This window comes from Ambystoma mexicanum, chromosome 1p, assembly GCF_040938575.1.
Source record: "Ambystoma mexicanum isolate Mex_15411 chromosome 1p, UKY_AmexF1_1, whole genome shotgun sequence".
In the NCBI taxonomy this organism is placed as follows: domain Eukaryota; kingdom Metazoa; phylum Chordata; class Amphibia; order Caudata; family Ambystomatidae; genus Ambystoma; species Ambystoma mexicanum.
Genome location: NC_090921.1, coordinates 1,127,826,219 through 1,127,849,009, shown reverse-complemented (window position 1 = coordinate 1,127,849,009; position 22,791 = coordinate 1,127,826,219). Strand labels below are relative to the sequence as shown.

The following is a 22,791-nucleotide window of genomic DNA, read 5'->3' as shown; positions in this document are numbered from 1 at the left end:
AAACATGACACATGTATTACCTAAAAATCTTCCCCCTTTCCCGAGATATTATTCTAAATGCACCAAGAAAAGAAAAAAGCAAAAACGCTCTACACGATTTGTGTACATATCATTTGTATTATAAAGAGTTGCATTTCAAAATAACATCTTACCCTCTTTACTGCCGCATTATCTGCAACAAACAGACGAGAAAAAAAATACAGCAACAAAACGAAATTCACTCCGCATTATTTGTAACAAGAAAAAAAAATTACAGCGACAGAACAAACTTCACTTTGTCAATTAAACACAGGGGATTCCCTTGGCTTCTCTCCCTGCCTGATATTTATAGAAGGTCATCCGTACAGCACACAATAACCTCAATTCACTTGGATAATTACCAATTTTCTGTCTCCCACGTGACCTCCCTTCGCTCGCCTCCGAGGAATGGGCCCAGGGATGTCTTCGTAATCTTGAAGTGCACAGCGAGAACATGCCGTTATCTGCAGTTCTCAAGCCGGTGCTAAGTGAGACTGGGAATGCCTCCTCACAGCCCAGTCTCAGATTGTCCGTGTCAGCAGCTCAGAAAAAGCCATCTGAACTTTTTTCTGTCACTTTTCCAGCAAACCTGTCTCGTTCCTCCTCTACTTACCTGGAACCACTGTAGATACTTTGCACCAATCAAATTAAAAAGACCATATCACCCTTCCTTCCACAATAGCTCAATTTCTTACTTTAAGAAACTGTAGCTAAACTCATTTCCTGGCATGCAGATTCTGCTTTCTGCAAACAGAGTGAACAAAGAGAAAACGTTTAAAAATGAATCTCAGAACAATTATTTGTACCCCATTTTCCACAAGGAGAGCACATTTTAGTGTTAATGAGTTAGTACTAGTGATTAGTATTTGTTATCTAATTCAGTCAATTAGATAGCTATTGTAGTCTCCCGTGAATGAGGCATTTCAAGGAAGGAAAAGAAGAAAAAAATATATATATTCTGGTGTACTTTTAAACCTGCAGCCTGTCTCCATTTGCATACCCATATGTTATGCTAGAAACATAGGGCTGGCTATAGGTGTGCCACATTGCTGGCAATATGTTATCACATTCAGTGAAGCGCTATAAATTATACTACAACATCCAGACATCGACTTCTTTGCAACACTGGTGAACGTACAATGCCTAGACTACGCCTCCAGGTATTCACAAAATATGTCCGAGGGGAAACTGTCTCTGGATCAAATTATCAGGAGGATTTGCTACACCCCCCCACCGCCTCCTTCTTTGGTCCCCCCCAACTCCTCAAAAAGATAATTCACAAGATGAACCAGGAACAAGTTACACTAATCCTAAAAGCACCAATGTGGGATTGCCAGCCATAGTTCTCATCTCATGAAGATGTCTCTTAGCACTCCAGTGAAACTGCCTTGCCCCTACAACATGCTCTCTCGAGGTCAAGTGACAACACTCCACCCCTGCCCTCAAACTTTCAACTTAGCAGCTTGGCTCCTGAGGTCATAAAGTTTGGGCATCTTCAGCTGCCTCAAAGATGTATGGACATTCTTAAAGAAGCACGCAAACCTAATACCAGGCATTGTTATTTCCTATCATGGGAATAGCTCAGGGGCAACGTGCTTGCCTTGGAAGCAAGATGACACAGAGCAACACTGGTTCGATCCCCAGGTCCATACTTAGAAACCTCTGGGTATTTAGCAAGTTATAAATAACTGATCGTATCATAAATGGAAATGCTTTGTCATTTGGTGTGGTACTTGTAACATCAACCCTATTGACTGTTTGCCAACACACATAGTCTGTTACCTACCCTCCCGGACTCAAGACTAGTTTATAACTCACTAAAGGTCCATCTTGCTACCCTCTCTGCTTACATCACCTATCAAAACAAGGGTTGATGGTGGAAGGTCCCTGTAATGAAGCCTTTTATGGACGGGGTAAAGACTTCACCCCCCCTATTTCTAACCCAACTCTCGGTTGGGACGTGAATGTCGTCCTTGCTAAACCTATGGGCCTTTTGAACCAATGCACAGACCTAGTCTTAGAGTTCTCACTTATAAGACTGCTTTTCACGTGGCTATTACTTCCATTAGGAGGGTAAGTGAACTGCAAGCTCTCTCAGTTCAAGATCCATTTGTTAAAATTCATAAGGTTGGTTTTGCACACACAACCACACTTTGCACCTAAATTCATCCCAATTCTTAGAACTTCCATCTTTCTTTCAAAATCCTACTAATTCAACTGGAAGAAGCCGCCATACACTAGATGTTAGGAGAGCAGTGGTGTACTAACTCAATAAAACAAAACCAATTCGGAAGACCGATCAATCCTTTGTCTCCATTGCCACTGATGGAGAAGCGGATCCTGTCTCCAAGTCTGCAGTCTCTCTAACTGAATTGATAAATCTATCCAGATACTCTGAGTTTTACCTTTTTTCGCCTAGAGCATATTCTACACTAGGCACAGGAGCCACTATAGCTGTTTTTTTAGATGCCAAATATTTCTCTAGATGCCATTTGCAAAGCGGCAACCTGGAGTTCTATTCACACCTTTACACAACATTACTGCTTAGAGTCACATTCAAAAACTGATTCTCAGGTGGTTTTAAGAAATCTTGTTGCTGTGTTAATTCAAACATCCCACCACCTATTCTAAGCAGATTCACAAGTATCGGAAGACCTACGTTGCACACCATAATCGTATTTCTGGTGCTTGTACCTGCTTAGATTCACATGTGCCCACCCTTCCTCCCTGCTTGGAGTTGAAGGAACATGGGTAACTTACACCTTTCCTGTCCTTCTGTACTCACGCACTCTCTTCAGGCTCCTTTTTGGCAGAACAAAAACAACCGCAGTGAGAGGGAGACCTTGACGTGTGAGCGATCATGGATACAGTACACGTCACAGTAGGGATAGTGTTGGAGGCACACCCAGGTTGATGCCCCTTTTCGAATTTGGAAAACAAAATGCAATACTCTGCTTCTGACTAGATGTCAGACTATAAGCACAGAATGTGAACCGAAGCAGATACAAGCACCAGAAATACGATTACGGTAAGTAATGTATGTCATTCCAGCCCAAGTGGAGAACATCTATTCTGGGGTTTGATGGAATAAAGCACGTATGTAAATTAGGTGGGTTTCCTATGTTCTGGTTCCCTAAGAAAATCAAGTTTCCATCATTGTGCTGTTTAGAGCAAATGGCATGTTGTAGCCAACCAGGAATGTGTATTGTTAAATCTTGCTAACGCATCATTGGTCACTAAATGGCTTTGTTTTGATTAATCCCCCAACATGTAGCGCTTCCTCCTGGGCATCCATGTTCAGTGTCATTCCAACGATCTGCTTTGGATTTCAGGTGAGTGCTTTCATAGTCTTTCATTGTTTATTTTTGGACTAATTCTTGGCTTGTCTCAAGGAATTTTACTCTTCGTGCAATATAGAATGGAGCAAACTGTTCCGCTCCAATCCACAATGCATAACATTTTTGTGATTGATGGAATGGTTCCCCTTGTACATGCCTTCCGGTGCTAGGGGAGGATGTGGGAATGGAGCAATTACGGGTTATTCCAAATGTAGCTAAGATCTATCTATTAGCATTTGAAATGCCTTTAACCATTGGAGGTATGCGCCAAATTGACAGTGATGAACGCATCATCATTCAGCAATGGCGTTCAGTAGACCACGAATTCCCTTCAAACCCACCGATCCGGTCTCCACCCCAACCGCCAACACCAGTAACCAATAGTCCAGATACCTTAGGCAGGTGTAATACTATATCACGTCCTGAATGTCTTCCCTTACATAGGCATTTAGCAATTACCCTTACCTCCTAGATAAGCACCTGTAAGGTGGACCAGGGTATGATGGCTACTTGACAATATTAGGGTAGAACAGGTGGGAATGAGAAGTCGAGAAATGGCTGACCTTATCAGAATGTGGATCTTTTATTGAAAAATCATCTCCTCTTAGGCAGAAGAGGCCACACAGCTTTTTTAAAAGATTTTTATTATTAATTTAACAAACAAAATGGTGTACAAAGACTGCCATATCATTATTTAACATTAGATAATCTGATAAATTACAAAACCGAATAAACAGCTGATCAAGAACATATTTTTCAAGTCGGGATCAAAAATCTTAGTGAAATTGTATAATGAGACAAAAACGGGGGAGGACAGAGAGACAAGGACATGACGGAAAGGGAAAGTAGAGGGTAAAGATAAAGTATCAATAAGGTAAAAAGATTTAATCGTGAGTGTTAAGGTACTGAACAAAAATATTCAATTGTTTGGTAAACTTTGGCATATTATCAAAAGAAGCATGGCATTTTTCAGTTTGGTGGGTAGAGCAAATGGAGTTCCACCAAATACTATATGATGGGTTGGTTGCTCTTCAGAAGATTACATATAATTTGAAAAATGCAATACCTATGAAAAAATTAAACAGGGAAGGGGAATCAATCTGACTAATAGTTGGATTAACAATACATCCAATCATGAGGTTGGCAGGTGTCGTGGCTTCTGATAAATGGAAAATGATTTGCAACCAAGACCAAATCCGAGACCAAAAAGCATGCCCATGTTTACATTTGAAGATTAAATGAATAAGTCTGAATTGGGTTCAGCACATGACCAACAGTTAGCCACATTGTCTCCAGCTTTGGCAATACTTGGAGAAGTAAGAAATGCACAATGAAAAATGAAAAAACAGGTTTGGATAACATTGGCAGCAATAGATGTTGAATGACACAATTTCCATACTTAAGTCCCAGTCAATTTCCCATTGTCTGACAGTTTTAGCATTGAGTGAGTTGGGAGGAGGAGGATCACTCGGGAATGTAAAATGTTTGGAAGCATTAATTGAGGGACTGCTGATCAAGCAATTCAAGAAGGGGATGGGGATTTTTGATTAAGAGTGGCCATGCATTTAGTAATGGATTTAATGAGTGAAGTGTGCAAAGGAAGATCTGAGGTAGGGATTTTGTATTGTAAAGTAAAGAGGATTAATTCAGAGTTATGATATAGTTGTTTGACAAATTGGATGCCAGCTGAGAACCATTGAAAAATAGTGGCGAGATTGAATTTGGTGAAGTTTTGTTGGTTGAACCAAAAAAAAAGGTCGTCTGGGTTGATTCTAGTGAAGGAATTAGGGGGAATCTTATTCCAGATGATTTTAAGGAAGTGTAAGGATGGGAAAGAAGTAATGTTGCGCCATGAGGAGGTCATTCAAAAGTGGGAGAGGGAAAGTAGATAAATAAGACTAGGTTTGATATTAACCCAAGTGGGGTGCACTATCAAGGTGAGGTTCGTAAAGTTTGACGATAGTTGTTTTAGAACAAAAGCTTTGTGATATAGTTGAACGTTACGGAATTTAAGTCCTCCCGGGGATTTGGGAAGTCTTAATTTATTAATGGCAATGCGTGGTACTTTATGATTCCATAAGAATTTAAGAAGGTAATCAAGTTTTTTGAGGAAAAAGGCATGGATAATAGTAAGGATCATGGATATTGAATACAGGATAATCGGACTGATCATCATTTTTAATAGTATAAAGACGTCCCCACCAGGGCAGGAAAAGAGGGGACCATTTTGAAGTCATTTCTGTTACTTTTTCAATTAGATGATTAGTGTTTAGATTAATAGTAATGTAAATATCTTTGGTAATTAGGAAACCTAAAAATGTAATATAAGAAGGTTGCCATGACAATCCAGATAGAGGGGTATTGAAGAGATTACAAGAGTTAGTGAGAGACATGGTGTCAGACTTATCATAGTTCAATTTGTATCCGGAAACGGAGGGAACATTATTTAAAGTAGATATTAAATTTGATAGAGGAGACAGGATTAGAAAGGTAGAGTAAAATGTCATCTGCATAAGCAGATAGTTTAGTTTCAATATTATTTATGCAGATGCCTTTGATGTTAGTGTTTGTTCTAATATTTTGAAGAAGGGGTTCTAAAGCGAGATTGCATAGGAGATAAACCTTGATGAGTTACTCTTTCGATTCAAAAAGAGGAGAGGGAATTATTGATCAGGATATGGGTGGTAGGAGAAGAGTAAAGAATTTTGATTAGATTGATGAAATAAGGATGGAGGCCATGCCAGGCTAAGGATTGGAACATGAAGGACCAGGAGACAGTCCAGTGCTTTCTCAGCGTCAAGAGCAAGTAGAGCTAGAGGGTCTTGAGAATTTTGTGAATGAGAAAGTATATTAAATAGTCTGGAGTTTGAAGTGTAGCGATTTTGGAGAAAACCCGATTGATCAGGGTGTATAAGCTTGGGAAGGTGTGATTCTAGATGTTTTGTGAGGATCTTAGTGAAAAATGTTGAGTCGGAGTTGAGAAGAGAGATGGGTCTGTAAATTTTGATTAAAGAGGGGTCTTTGTCAGGCTTGGGAAACGGATCTAAAAGAGCTTCACCAAAAGAACCAGGGCTTTGATCTATTTCAGCAAAGTGGGAATATAAACCAAAATGTTTTGGGGCAATAGAATCAATGAAAATATTAGTCTGCCGTAAAACCATTGGGGCCTGGAGCTTTAATAGGTTTGAAATAGAGTATGGCTTGTTTAATTTCAGTATGGGAGATGGGCGCATCAAGGAGAGATAGCTCAATAGGGTTAGATGGATTTACTTTTTATTTATTTCAAAGAAAGAATACATATCCGAATTGCTAATTGAAGGGTCAGAGATATGTAGATTGGAAAAAAAATCAAAGACGTCGCTTATATCTTTTGGTTTGGTTAATCTATTGACATTGAAGAGAGGACTTGGGCGATGAGGGATTTTTCTTTTTAAGACACCAGCATTTTACCAGCTTTGTTGAATCCACAGTTGAGTTTAGTTCTGGATTTTAGGAATGAGTTAGAGGCTCTAGCAGTGCATATTTTGTTTAATTCAGTGGATTTAGCCATTCGAGTTTCATAGTGGCAGGGTCCATAGTAGGAATGTTCACGTTGTTTAATTGAGGTTAGGAGGTTGGCGTACTTAAAGGGTGATGCAGGCTAATCTTGCAGATCAGCCTCTATGAAATATGGAGATGTATTGGGTAGATTTAGTGCCAATTTGCAATGCATTTTGCATTTGAATTTTTGAGGAAAGGCAGAGCATTTCCTTCAGTGAAGAAGTCTTCCCATCTGTCCCGAAGGGTGTTGGCGGGGAGTGCCAAGTTGGCAGGGTGTTGGCAGTAGCTGCATGGTATTGGGGGGTGGGGGGGAGACGAGGAAGGGACGTGTGACCTTCACCAGAGGCAGGCTACTGTCTCTTTTGGCATAGCATGAGTCCCGTAGATGATAAATAAATGTTCTATCCTGGACGTAGTTTGCCAGGAACTGTCAATATTTCCTTCTGCACTCTAGTATAAACAAATGAGTCCCAAATTACATGAAAAGAGAATCTGCAATACCAAGCTCCTGATGGCATTGTCCCTTACTTAGAGCTCGGCATCTAGAGAAGGCTTCCCTCGCCCTAAGTAGCTTTAGGGAAGGGAGACGCTGCACAGCCAGACACTCTGCATGAGTATGCTTCTGTTCGCTATGAATCTCAGTGTACAAACCCAAGATGGCAGTTTGCAGTCTTAATAGCTTGGCCCACAGCTCTGCAACATGATTGTCTGCAGGAACCGCACACCATTGGGGAGAATAAAATTGAAGTCACCATCGGCCAAATCAAAACTCCAAATCCCGTTGCCACACGCGAAAAACCCCTAGCCTTTTAAGTGGCTTATTACTGGCCTGCTAAGAGCATAAAGAGTGGGAGTTGATTCAGAACAGATGGAGCGCTAGAGTGTTTGGAGCAAAGTGACAGCAAATGGTGGAGAGGTGATCAGTAGGGGAGAGCAGAGGATGAGTTGCCAGCAGGAGGTGGCGACCATCAGAAGGAGAGAGGAGGTTGAGGAGGTGGCAAGTCCTACAGGGGTGTCCTCTACACCTCATTTTATACTAGTTGCCTCACACAAGTCTATAGGAGTGAGCCTGGGGGAGGGGGGGGGGGGAATCAAAGTTGGTTAGGTAGAGTAACAAGCACATGATGGAAGATTCAGGTGCAGGTAAAGTGCCGAGTTGGAGGGAAGGTAAAGGATGGACTCTGAAAGGTTTCCTTAGGTGCGAGTGTGGTGCATTATTGAGGAGGACTGGAAGTCTGGTCTGGTATACAATGGAGCCAGTCCCTCATGATGGGGAGGTGCCAAGGGCTTAGACAGTCAATAGAGCACCCAAGACTGGTTCTTGCTTGGGCAAGGCTCTAGGCTGTTCTAAAGGCCTGTCTCTCCGCCTAGTGTCAGGGACCCAGGTGGCGGTCTCCTGCAGTTGAGACTGCAGGTCTTCCACACCATAGAGGAGCTACAAAATTGAGAAAGCGGGAGGAATCCACAAAGACCAAGAAAAAAAATGAAGGAGGTCCTTCACCCATCCAGCTGCCTGGTATGACCACCCCCCCCTTGTTTTGGAAACCCAGCTGGGAATCCAAGACCTTCTGTTACTTAATGAATATTGCATTTACATTTGCCCACTGGTATTTTAGTCCTTAATAAATCCATTGACGATGATTTGTGTTGCATCCCTGAGGACTCTGCTCCGCTTTGTGAAATTTCCATCACTGTATTTTCAGAGTATACTCCGTGATTCAACACTAAAGTCATGTAAATCTGTCTAGTGCTTAAAACTCTTCAGATGATCGTGGTTTTGCACAAAGCGTAACATGTCTTTCTTGTGGAAGAGTGGTCTTACAAACGTACGCTTGAGCCATATGTTCTGCGTGATGTATGGGCTGGTAGGCTATCACTCATTCGTCAACACCATCTAAAATGGGCAGCTGTCAAATGGGGGCTGGAGGGAGGGCTCATACCAATGACTCATCTGGGAACTAAGTTTGGAATTCCGGACCCTTCACTCCCATTTATTATCTTGAGTATCTGCATAGCTCAGAAAGATGTGTCCTGCCGGCTGTTTGGCAGCCTGAAGTCCCAGTCCAAACCCCACCAACGCCCCGTACCCCTGTCACCCAGTGTAACTAAACAAAGTCCTTTTAGTTATTTGGTATTGCGTTCACATGTATGCATACACATTTGCCTTTGGGAACATATTTTGGGAACATATTCCACACACAAACACGCTGATGAAAGCAGAGGCAGTGGGGACTGTTCCGCTGGGGCTTCCTTACCCGCCCCCCGCCATTTCCGTGCCATATGATTCAGAAATACAAATCTGCATTATTATAGTTCTGCAAGTACAATGGTTAACCGAGTACGTGTTGTGTTCTAATTCTTTGCCGAGTGGGGCAACATTCTCCTCACTTAGATTTTCATGTGGGCCACTTGGACTTCTAGGTTGCTTCTTGCCAATTTTTCTCAAAAATGCCCACCAAAAATATTGGTTTCCACCAGTAAGGCTTTTCCAGGGGTGTGTAATTTAATTCCCCACACCAGTTTCAGAGTAGGCTTTTATTTATTTTTATTATTATTTTTTTTAAATTGATGGTGTTGAAGTGGATGAGATGCGAACAAGCCTTGCTTCTTCTAAGCTTTCGTTGGCCAGCCATGTGTTCAGAGCAAGCCTTGGCTCTGCAGAGTGAACCAGCCCATAGTGACTTCCCTCCTTTGCCTTGCAGTGTCACGAGGCGTCCATTGCCATCTACAGCAGCATGCAGAATAAGAAGCTCCTCCACTGGGTTGTGGTGTCCATCATCTCCATGATGTTCTGCCTGTTGATTTACACCCTCACAGGTAAGCCAAAGAAGCCATTCCTTTAAAGAAGCCACCTCGCAGGGCCTTAGTCTTGGATTGTGATAAATCGGTGTGCCTGTGGTACACCTTGTGCTCTTAAAAGGGTTACTCAGATCCGTAATAAAACCACAATTCTAGAGTCCTGCATTTTATTGAGGGGCCTGTCTGTTGTATCTATGTAGAGACCAGAGTTTTTATCAGAATAACATTGAAATTGGTATTCACTTTTAAGGATAGACTAGATTTTTGGGCGGGAACAGAAATGTGATCTTTCCTAAACTTCGTTTGAACACGGGACTCTAGAAGGTTCGGCTCAAGAATGGGAATCCATGTATTTTAACTTTAGATCCCCATGTTAAGTATGTTGTTTCTTACCTCATACCACTAAGTGTATTTTAGCCAGTTCATGTCCTTCCAAACTAATCTGATTGGTATTGCAATGGAAGTGGGATGAGGGGTTGGGGGGGGGGAGGGGATGAAGGTCTTGGCTGTGGGTGGGATTGGGGGAGATGGATATGGGGGGGCATGGATGAGGGGGGTGGACCTCTAGGGAAGCTCCCTAACATCCTGGGTTTATTAGACCTGGATTGAGCAACCCTTCTATACTTGTGCAGAATGTCTAGATTCCAAATTATGATACATGAGGTCATTGTTCATTAAAATAATTGGAACCAATACAACTTTCTGATTGTAACATGGACCCAGAATGGTAGAGCTTTGCTAGAGGTCCTATAATTTGCATATATTCCATTAATGTGCATGTGTAGTGTGATGGAGTTTGTTTTAGGGACATACTTTCTCTGGGCTGTGTTTGTACCTTACAATTGGCATACAAATTGCATGACACAAGCGAAAATTGTAGGATCAAGTCTAACTGGACATAAAATGCCCTTATACAAACAACCGTCTCAAATGTCCCCTCTGCAAGCAGCTTTGCTCACTCGTGTATGCAGTCGCACACTTCTGATGTAGTCATTCTTTCTCTAGTTCTCTTTGGTTAAGGGTTGGGGGAGGGGGGGCAGGAGGGATTAAGCCTCTTGCATAACTTGCCTCATTACCCCAAGTAGTGTTGGCGGTTCTGGGAGGCATGAATCTTTGGTTGAGAGGGCACCCGTGGAATTGGAAAAAGCACAGGCCCCAATTTGTTTATTATTTTGGTCTGGGGGTAGGGGTCTGTAGGGGGGTCTGGCTGTTATGACTGAGGCCTCACCCTACCTGGCACGGCTGTCCTGCCCAGTGGGTCTTCCTGGAACCTTTGCCAGTTGGGCAAAGAACAGACTTTATCAAAAGAAGGGCCACAATCCCTGGTTGTTTGCCCAGCATGCAAGTAGGCCTGAATCGCACATAATGTCCTCTGTGCAAAGGAAAACAAACGCCTCTAATGTGGCACGCACAGCCACAAATATGGTGTTTAGCCAACTTTGCATAGCTTCATCAGCGGGTGGGGGTGGGTGAGATTTGCATCAGTAATAATTAAAAGTGGAGGAAGTGTTCCTCGGCGTGTCCCACGAAGCAGGGGTACCCTGTGCCTCAGCTTAGAGGGAGCACTGTTGCTGCAGGAAGAATTGTAGTGCTGGATGACACTACAGCAGAGACTCAGAGCAGTGTTGACATTGGTGGCGTGTAGGAGAGACGATGGGCGAAATTCTGGAGTATCAATTTATCTCATCACCAATTGTTTACCATACTGCAGTGTCTTGTTAAATGAATTGTTTTTATGCAATGTCAAAATTGACCCTCCCGAAAATCTAGGGAAACCCAGATGCTTTAGTAGCTAGCCCACCAGGCCGCTACAAGTACCGCAAGGCCATGGCAACGGCACATGTGCGCTGTGCGGATGGATGGATGGATGGAGCGCAGCGGTGGCGGCATGAGGTACTGAAATAGCTGGTCACTGGATGGGTACACTACATGTGGGAGTATTTTCGTTATTCGAACCATGGCCCACTCCTCTAAGCTTCTTCCAGCAACTCCCGGTGTCCATGGAGGAGCAGTACTTCTGTTTGAGCGGGACGACTCCAAATCTATGGTTATATTTGTCCATCATTTAAAAAATATTCTATTCCTGGATAGAAGGCATTGGCGACAAGCTGAGGAATGATTACTAAAAGCCTTCTGAAACATGTTACATTGCGTTATGTTCTCTGTGACTATATTGCACGCGTTCAAACCTGTGAATTGGTGTTTTATTTTCTTCCCTTACCCCAGTGTCTCCACAAGGACCTCCAGTAAATAGTGCCCCCCCCCCCTCCCCCCTCTCTCCTGGCTGGTGTGTAGAATTCTGTTTCCAAGAAGCCATCATGACGTAGTGCTGCTGACTTGGTTAATGTTTCTGTTCCACAGAATATGTATAGTCAGCAATGTATTTGCTAATTAGTAGAGAAGGCATTAACTGCTGGCAAGGAGTGTGAACATTTTGTACTGGAGGCCATGAGCAGAAAGCCTGCCTTTGATGCCAATCCATACGCACCATCAGCTCCGTTGGCAAATTAAATGTCATTTGAGTTATTTTTTAATGCTTCCAGAATCTGAGCGGAAAATGCATAAACAGTCTTATAAAAACTGCATCACGCACCAGAAGTCTAACATAAATATCAGCGATGGCTCAATAACGTTGCAATCCTTGATGTGATGTAACGCAAGAGACTTCTGGCAGCTACAGCTGGAGACTCAAATCATTCCCATCCCTGAAGCTCTTTGGTGCGAGTTTTATGAGAACGAAATTGAATAGGAAAGTATAATCGGGCAATTTGCCCATTTCAAATTCTCTTAAGTTTGAAAGGTGATTTGATCCAGGAATAGAAAGAATGATTATTGGAGGCAAGAAAACTGAAGCGGTGGGTCCAGATGGGTTAAGCTTATTGGCACTGAAGGCGGACCCAAGTATGTGGTCTTATATCCTGTGGGAATTTTTTACGGAAATTAACTTAGTAATGCGGTTATCCAGAACGTGGCACCAAACTTGCATAGTGCCGATTTTTCAAGAAGGGCTCTAAGGAGGATCCTCAAAGCTATTGCCCCGTTAGATGCATGCCGTACGATTTTTGCCACTTTAGTCCTGCAAGATCTAGATCAATTGGTAACTGAGGCAAATAGTATCCCGAAGTTCCAGACCGGTTCGGTCCTGGGTTGTACATTAAATGGAACAGTTGTCTGCCTATTCCAATGAAATGCTATTGGGAGTTCTTGTCGCATGCTATAAATGGCATGTGTTTACCACACCTCTGCGTTGGACTGTGTCAATCGTGCCCTGTTGTGTAACAAACTATGTAGGTGCGGTATCCCTAGGGGAGGTTGTTAAATATTCGGGTCACCTGCCATAGAAATAACACAATTTAGTACTATTAAACATGATGAGTAATGTCACCATCACTGGGTCTAAGGCAGGGGTGGTTTCTTGCACCGCGTCTGTTTAATTTTGTACTTGTCGGACATGCTCGATACTCTGAAGAAAGCAAAATCTATGCCGCCTAAAATTGGTAATCTTAGGATTGGTGCAATTGTATTTGAGCAGCGTTTCTTCCATGATGTGCACAGGAAATTGGGGGATTTATTATCCTGTGTAAATCTAGGATTGAGTCCCTGATTTTCCCCTCTTACTAGCTCCTTCTTGGAGACTTCTAAATTTACTTGACCCCAATCAGTCAGGTTTTCGCTCAGATTGGGGCACAGAAAATGTCTTGGTATCGGTGATTTGGCCAGGCAGGCTGACCGGGGGCGAGTGGGAGGACTGATTTTATTAGATATATCTTCTGCTTTTGACCCAGTCAACTACTCTTCCCTGTTGCACTGCATGGCCACAACTGGACATTCTTGCCTGGTACTATCTTGGTTTGCTTATTTTCTGGCTGACTGGTGTCAATCTTTCTGTTACTCCTTTTCGCTCAATTTTTAATTCTTGTCTTGTGCGGTCCCCCAGGGCTCCACTTTGTCTCCCATGCTATTTCATATCTACATGTAGCCGGTTGTTCATCTCGTCCACTCCCACGGCCTTCGTTGTTACTCCTATGTCGACGACACTCGGATCATTGTCTGGCTTGATCTTTCTCAATCTGAGATGTCGTTGCTATTTAGGGAGTGTCTGTTGGTGGTGGGCTGTTGTATGGGTGGCAATTGGCTAAAGTTAAACAGACAAGACAGAGGTCCTGGTGGTTGGTCCCCCTGCTTATGCCCTCTGCTCCCTCTCTGTGGATTCCTTCTTTCTTGCCCCCCTGCTCTAGGGGTCCTTCCTACACTGGTGACAGTTGTTAAGGCTTTGGGCTTCAAGATCACTGCTTCACTCTCCACGGAAGCCCAGGTCAGCAGCATTTGTTAGGCTGGCCATTTCCATTTTAAAGTTCTCTGCGAAGTGCTCATGTACCTTCTGGAACATCTTTGGATTGTGTTTGCCGCTTGGAGCAACCTTTTTTCTTATGCGTCAATTAAAGCTTCTCCAAAATTGGGCAGTGCCAGTGGCCATGGTGTCTCCCTATGGGTCCCACATTTCCTGTGTGTTCCATTCCCTGCACTGGCCTCCAGTGGTGCAGAGGGTTGAATTAAGTCCCTTTGTTTAGTTCACCATGCTTTCTATGGCCAGGGTGCTGAATATTTATGGGAATGGTTTGTTCCTGATATCACAAGGTGCTTCCTCCGCTCTGCAGGTTGCTCAACTGATTGTTGTTCCCCCGATATCGTCTTTCTAGGATTGGAGGACGAGCCTTTTCCTTCACTGTGATGAGACTGTGGAAATATCTGCCATTATCTCTCAGAGGTACTGAGAACTACTATCTGTTTCGGCATCTGCTGAAATGTAGTTTATTTTAGCCTGTGGATATGGGCGTTTCTGCATTGTCTGTTCTGGTTTCAGCGCCAAGATGCCTTACAAGAATTTATAACCTCTAGGGAGAGCAGAGGGGAGAAAGGCCTCCAGGCTCTTTTCTTCAAGCACAACTCGAATGAGTCTGAGCTAGGTAGCCATTGAATTCCTCTAGATGTCATAAAGACTAGATACCTACACCCCAGAAGGATGGGCACATCGCCTTTCATTAGTATTTTTTAAACGTTGGCATTGATCTTCCCTTGCTCTTTGCAAGGAGAAGTTGCCACTGCAAGCCTGCCTGCTCCTGAGACCCCAATGAAGTGATCTAGGAGTCACTTCTATTTTGGCACTTTTTCTATGTGTGATGGAATAATTCCCATTCATACATGGCACATTAATATTTAAATCCTGTCTCAAACTTTCCTTCAAGACCAACCAGAAATATTGTGTTCCGTCTGAACCCAAGTCGCTTGCGGAGGAGGGGAATTGGAAAAATCCCAACCTTGCCCTGGGTCCTTTTTTATATTCGGTTCTCTTTGTGGCCATTGGATTCTGTTGTGTGTTCTGCCTTGCTGATTTGTACCTTCACCCATTTGGTGTGTTTGCCCTTTATTCGTGTCAGATTGCAAACATGTTGGGGTTTATTTCCATCCTGTGCAACACTGGAACCTTAGACCTCTGTTTAAAGTCTGACAAAATGTAGTGCGATTCTGTTAATGTTTTGGGTTCCAGCCATGACTTGGTGACTGTTGCAAATTGATGCAAATCCTTTCCCCTCCTCTTTGGGCAGATGCCATGTAGTTTGTTGGATCCAGACCAAACACTGTGACTAAGTCCCCTGCCTGGTGTGGCGGGGCGTGGTGGGGGGGCGAGGGAGGGGGGGGGGGGGTGGGGCAGCTTAAGGGGAGTGACCACATGCCCCTGGCTAAGTTGCAGGATAATGGAAGTGGCAAAGTGTGGCTCCCTGTATTAACCTCCCTCTGCTCCCATGGGAAAGTAGAGACCCCTTCATCATCTTTTGTGAGAGGCGTTTGCTCTGTGTGCAGACCCAAAGGTCCTGAAAGAAAACCATACTACCAGGCATCGTAGATGCTTCGTCTTTAGGGAAGCCCCATTGCTATTGCTGGCCCAATCCTAGAAGGGGCTGCGGGGCGGGGGCGAGGGGGGGGCGAGGAGTTACTGACCTGTTTGCAAGGTTTAGGGAAATTCCTCTATTCCAATGAGTGTTCACAAAGCGCTGGTGACTCTCCTGCTTGGTGGAATCCCCAACCCAAGAGACCGAGAGGTTGGTACTTGAATAGCCAGCAAGAAGCTATCACGTGATGCTCGAACCTCACAACATCTCACCAAACAAGGCTTGTCCACTGGACAGATTTTCATCAGAGAGCCGGACCATGTGGTTAGCTTCAGCGACCCAGTCTTCTGGAGTTCACTGGGCTGTGTACAGGCCCCAAATGTGAAAACAGAAGGATGTAACCTCTTCATACAGCACTCGCAATAGCGCAAACAAAGTCAAAACAAAGATGGAGGCCGGGCCTGAAAAGAGGCTTGGTATAATCTAACCAACCATTTAAGCCGAAGTGAAGTTAAAGGACACAAGCAACCGCAGGACACATTAATCTGGGCAAACGTGCAGCTCAAGGGAGGTTTCCACACATTGTGCAAGTTTGGTTGAGGCATTTGGAGGGAGCCGGAGGAAGGTGAGACATTGAGTGCGGGAGTTATTGGATGAGGTTGGAGGCCAGAGGGGTAAAATATGGTGACAAAGACTGAATAGGTTCTCAGAGAAGAATATCAGAGGAAGTCTCTTGGACCCAGTTGGCCCATTGCAGGTGTTAAAAACTGGAGGAGGATTGAGCTGGGAACAGGGTTAGATTTACGTGTTGAGGTTTGGAGAAGGAGGGATGAGACGCCCAAAGACAGACCTGTCTCACGGGAGGGTTCTGGCAGCTACTTTTCTTTTGGCAACAAGATGCTTTTGTATTACGAACTAGAGGAGACGCAGAGGTGCGTTCAGTAAGCAGGACACTGTGATGGATCAACCAGTAGAGTTTGGGACCCTGCCTCCCCCTCAAAGCCTGCAATGAACGACTGTGACTGAGGGACACAGAGGGTGCAGGAAGGAATTGGAATTATTCACACATTTCTGACCCTGATTTTCCTCCTCCACCCCCTCCGCCCCCCCCGCCTCCCCACTCCCTTGTGTGCCTTGCAACTTCAGTTGGTACCACTGTCAAACAATATCTTCTAGCTTATTTTCTAGCCAGTATTCTCTTTTGACTTTGGGACCTCACTATCCAGAATCCAACACAGTTGCAAACAAACATAACAAGCATCTGAGGAAAGACGCCAAACAAGAAGCTCCCGTTCACAGCAACTTCCCCCTTTGTGATACAAACTGTAGCCTCCAAGATGGACGGAGGCGAGACACCCAGCAAATGCCGACTTGCCCAGACTGCACAAATCCCCACAAATATAAAGGGGGCTGGGAGATTGGGCTGGGGGTGTTTGAAACCGGGCACCATGATAACCTGGCCCCCTGGATAGCCTAGACTAGATTGGCCTGAACCGTGAGGTGAAGCAGGGAACTAGTGTTAAGGGGGAAGAAACCAGAAGGTCACGGGTATAAAAGGCCAGCATTCACAAGACTGGAGTGAAAGGTGTTCGAGTGAGATCAGGTGATGCACCAGGAGACCAGGCGGCAGGTCAAGTGAGTGCTAAGAAGTCTGCGCCTGTTCGGAACAAGTGCATACAAGGTATTGCATGTGAGATAAAGTTGTACCAAGTCTAAAATGTTGAAATTGTGGTGATGAGTATTCAAGTGGGTGATAAAAAGGAGGGTTGTGAGATGGCTGAGAGTAAATGGTGGAAGTAGATTGGACTGTTAGACAGAGAGTGAAGGAAGTGAGTTACATGAATGAGTCTATTTTTGTGGTGAAAAGAAGCCATTGATGCCCCTACGTACCACATTTGAACAACCAAAAGATATAAAAGTACGTGGGTGGGGCTAGACAGAGTACATGTTATCTTGTATGCATTTCACATGAATGGGTTAGCAAAACCCATCTGCAACAGTAGGGTTAATATAATTTGCACATAGAGGTAGTATAGTCATAACTGCTTCATTCGTTCCTTGCATGCACACTCAAAACTGGAAGTTAGAAAGACAGGGCCTGCAGCATTTGCCTTTCCGGGATATCCAAGCCTGCAGCTCAACCAAAAACATCCTAGATGCATGTCCCCACCCTCTCCTAGGAGGAACAAGCAGACGGCAGACTTTATCAAAGCAAAAAGGAAAAGCCCATTACATTGAGTCAGATGGAGTCTAGAAAAAGCGGCATAATGGACAAATTACATAGCAAATGTTTCTAAAAATTAAAAAAAAAACACTTTTAGCTGACCGTTCAAGTTTAACCTGATAAAATAGGATAGGAGATTGCAAGGAAAATAGTGCATGCTTATGAACAAGTGATGGGAGATTGGAAAAGTGTCCAGTTCAAAATTCACACGGATAACCTAGCATACTAAAGTACATATATCACTGAGGAAACCAGGAAAAGGCAGCTGGAATTTCGGGCATTTGGTGAATGCAACGTTCCATTCAACAGCTACTGGGAGTGCAGAGGACTACTGGATTGCAGATTAAAGCAGCAGACCACTCCAGAGGGAAATGCCTGGCTCAGCTACTTTTTCGGTATGTTGCATTAACCCAAATTGGAATCCTTTTTAATTTCTAATTCGCATCAACATTGTTTTATTTCTACATCTCAGAACCCATTTGATTTTTTTAAAATAGAATAAACTTTGAAATGCAAAGCATAAATATTCTGTTTTTATTTTCTAAGTCAGTTGGAGGGCCACCATTTTAAGTGATACAAGGGTAAACAGTACAGTGAGCTGTGATAAATACTGTAGTGCTACACAGATTGCTACACTCTTAGCATAGTGCTTTTAATAAGTTGACCCAGGAGAGGGTTCATCTGAATTGACCTTTTCATGCGTTTGTTGAGGCAATAGATTTTGAGATGTTTTCAAGTAGCAGCTGATATATATTGGAAACCATAGCAAAATAAAATGTTATGAACTTTGCTTAAGCAACTAAGTTTGGATTGTGTGTCGAATCAACTAGAAATAATGTTTCTCTGAGATTACTAAGAATTGCAACGTCATGGTTTAGAAAATCTGTTTTATTTAGCGAGAGGTACACGAGAGGTTGAGAGCGAGATATTGAGAAAAATGTCACTGATTCTTGAAATCTTCATTCTCTAGTGGCTGAGCAAAGCATTGAATGAGTGATTTGTTAGCAAGAACTTAAAATTAAAATGCGCTCATAACATAAGAATAATTAAGAAGCCCACGCGCCTCATTCATTAAAGGGTTTTGTGTGGGAGCAAGCACATGGTAAAGCATACTTTGAGAAAAGGAGCAGATGGAACAATTGATCACGGTCACACATTTTCTATCTTTGGACAATTCGATAAGCATCATTTTGTGTTTAACTCTGGAAGACATTAACAAAGCTGAAGCGTTCAGAGAGGTCAGGTGGGGTGAAGTCAAAAGAAGAAGCCCTGGTAAATGAGTTTTATTTGTAATCTTTGAACTGAATGTCATCCGTATCTTCATGTCAAGAGGTCTGAATGTCACCATGGTCAAGATGCATGTCCTGAGTGAAAGAGACAAAAGACTGGTGCAGAGGGGGAGGTTGCAAACAGGATGGGGAGTAGGGGAGTCCAAAGAGAGGGGCAGGCATGTGAGAAGACTGCAGGGACACTGGTGGCGAGAGATTAGAGACTGGAGGGAGTGATGGGGTGAGGGAAGGTTTATGCAAAAGAGGGGGGGGGAGGAGAGTCTGAATAGACCAGATAGATGGTGTGGGAGGGATTGCAAGAGATAAACCTAGGAAGACCAGAGATTGGTGGGGAAAAGGGGAGAGGAACGGTGTGCAGGGGAAGGGAGAGATTGAGTGATAACATCATGGAAAGAAGCAAGAGGAATGGTGTCTGAGGGGGGTCAGCCACCATCCTGAACATCATAAATCACACCAGGAGATGGGGCAAGTCCGGGAGGGAGCAAGATGGACAAGGCCTCTGACATTTGGCCCTCGCTATTAAGTTTGGATATCTTGGGCAGTGGGGATTGCTGATCACTAGTTTCATTGCACCACTGGGGAATGGAGAAGCCTGGGCTAGGTTGTAGGGAGCCCATGGGAGGTTGAGGGATTGGTCAGGGAGTGGCTGTGGATCAACCTTCAGTCTTACCACCATAACGGACTCAAGTATTTTTTAAAAAAAAAACGGTTTCTTCCAGTTTGTGGAATTATTAAAGCCACCCGTGACATTGGATAATGTGGGATGGAACAAACCAGTTCTGTCACAATCTGTATTATCTAAATGAGTGTAAAATAGGGCAAAAATGAACAAGACTGAAAAACCTCCTTCAACCCTTCCATTTAATTCTTTTCCTCATTACCACTCGCCTCCTCCAGCTTTTTCTTGACCTGTCACTCCTACTCTGTTACAATTGTTAATCCCTACCCCGTGCCTGCTATTTCTCTATTGAAGGTTGTCCTTTCTTTCCCTTGTGTCTGTCGCTCCTCCGCAAAGTTGTCTCTGGCTCCTCTTACTTCTCCCATAAGTTCTTTCTCCAACCTGTTCCTGACTCCTCTTGCTGCAGTCCCGCACCCCCCTCCCTTGTATGCCATTCATGCTCCCTCAAGTTTGGCTTGGCTCTCGCCCCTTTTTTTGGGCTAGTGCTAGAGGCAGGTTCTCTTGTCTGACTTGTGAATGGTGTGCTGATCTTATTTATGTTGGATTAGCTCTTGTCTGCTCTTCACGCCTTCTCCCATTGTCTCACTTGTTCTACTCACCGTTCAGGTGTGGCTTGTTTTGTGCTTTGAATTTGGCCTCCTTTACATTTAACCTTGATGCTGCAAGCTGAGGACTCAAAAGGGGTTGCTACCATCTTGGAGTCAGGACTTGCAAAGATGATGGTAGCCTGACTTATCCATGGCTCCCTTGCATTTCCTATCCAGTCTGTTTTGCTCCATGCAGCCCCTGTTTGTGTAATTATGATGTCCCTTCTCTTGCCTGGCTTGAGAAACGGCTGGTCCTGAAGAAGTTGACAAGACTGCTGGGTCACTGAAACTGGATGACCTTAACGGATATCCTTTTGACAAAGCCTTGGGGATGTCATTGTTGGACAAAGTGTTCTGCGCTTTTGTTTTAATGTGCGTTGTCGGTTTGGGAGACAGCACAAAGGTAAGTGCTTGACAAACCTCCTCATGCACACAGGTGTGGATATATTAAAATGAGAACTTTTTCCAATGCCATGTGCGTTGGTTCTTGGACAACAGCCCCTGGTTTTATTAGTTTTTCAACTATTTTCTACAACCAAGGTTTTGACTTTATACAGTACACACGTCTTTTCTCACTTCGGTGCAGGGGGGCGCAGGATTTAAAGTTGAGCATAGTGGAACATTGAAAATGGTATTTTAACAACATTGGATGATGAAAGTCTGAAATATATTCATTGTAGTTTAGTGGTGGGATAATTTCTCTAAACTATACCTGTTAGATAGGCGGCGCAGCACCTCTCCAGGGGGTAGCTCTCTCAAGGGGCGGCGTAGTCCTTCCATTAGGGGCATATCCTACTTTAGGTGATTTAGTCACATTTTGGAATGGTTTCTTTTACACTCTTGTGTACTACGTTAAACACATTCTACCCAGCACTCTTCACTTTCTTTTTTTAAAAATTCTTTCCACCCACAACTCCCACACTACTGTACCACCTGCCCTCCAGTCATGTGCTAGGTTATACAATTCTATGTGGATGATTCTAGTTGAGTGGGCACAGCTAATCGATTTTGGTATTTACTGTACTTTAAGTTCTCTTCCTATAGTAAAAGTATCTTTCCGGTCCTGTTGCCAGATTGACCCCACTTGCACTTTGCAGTGGATAATAAGTTTGAGATGCTGTCGGGGTTGGGATTACCTAGGCGTCTGGAAGGACCTGGTGTGAGCATCTCACATATTTCTCTTTTTTTTTTTTTTTTTTTTTTTTTTAACTTTTGTTTATTGGCAGGAAATCAAGACGGGTACAACACGGATAGCATGCAGGAAAGCGAACATCATATCAGCACATATATGCATTGTATCACAACTAGCATCAACAGCACATATCAGCGGGGGGGATATTGAGGAATAGCTCGGATGGGGCGAGCCTCATGTTTAGTCCGGCTGAGCGGGTGAGGGGGCGGAGGTCCATTCAACCCAGTCTTTGTTGTTTAAGTAACTGCGAAATTCCGTCCAAACTTTTCTGGGGCGGGAGGGGATGGGCAGGGATCCGATGTACTCCTCTTCACATGTTTGCACCCACGTGAGGGCCCTCAGCCACATGTTGAAGGAGGGGGGGGGGTCACGGCGCTTCCAGCATTGCAGTATACATTTTTTGGCAACAATAGCACCCACATTTAAGAATCTTGACATTTTCCTTTCATCCTCCCCGGCCCAAATACCAAATAGCAAGGCTAGTGGGCTCATCTCGATTGGGGAGCCTATTCTCTCCGAGAGCGCTTCTGTAATCTCCACCCAAAACGTTTTCAGCACAGCACAGGACCAGAACATATGACCATGGTCTGCCTCAGTCAATTTACATTTCGGGCATGTGTGTGTCGAGTTGGGTGTGAATTTTGCCACTCTGTGCGGCGTGTAATAAAGCCTATTGAGAAGTTTGTATTGCATGCAGCGGAACCTGGCATTGAGTGAGACTTTGCGCGTATGTGCACACATTTTGCTCCACATTGCGTCAGTGATCTCCGTGTCCAGTTCCTCCGCCCATGCTTGACGTGAGTCTGGGGGACATATTCCCAAGTTTGTCCAGCTGCATTTTATACAGGGAGGATATTATACCCCTACAGCCGGAGGAGTTAGCTATGTACTGGAGTTCAGGGGAGTCTGGAGGCTCATCTGGGAAGGAGGGCCACATTGTCCGTACCGCTGCTCTCAGCCTGTAGTATTGCAACAAGTCGAGCGCTGAGCTGGGGTGTCCTGAGCGCCATGTTTGGGGGGTGATAAATGTGCCATCCCGGTAAAGATCCGTTAGGGCCCGATATCCCAGGCCCTCCCACCGCTGGGAGAGAAGTCGATCATGTGTAGGTGGAAGGCCAGGAAATTGCCATAGGGGGAGCCACTTGAAATATGGACGCTTCTCGCGAGTGGAAGAGAGAATATCATTCCATGCCCTAATCGTGGCGGCCACTGGGTCCGATGGGGCATCAGCACA

The 22,791-nt window shown here is 44.1% G+C and overlaps 1 protein-coding gene across 1 annotated transcript in view; it reads left to right on the top strand.

The window, feature by feature from the left end:
• The window catches only part of SLC38A8 (solute carrier family 38 member 8), a 279,534-nt gene that overhangs the window by 176,338 nt on the left and 80,405 nt on the right, over window positions 1–22,791 (top strand). Inside the window, exons 5-6 of the mRNA XM_069604781.1 lie at window positions 3,293–3,350; window positions 9,599–9,713. Coding sequence (XP_069460882.1) covers window positions 3,293–3,350; window positions 9,599–9,713 — 173 coding nt within the window. The remainder of the gene's footprint in view (window positions 1–3,292; window positions 3,351–9,598; window positions 9,714–22,791) is intronic.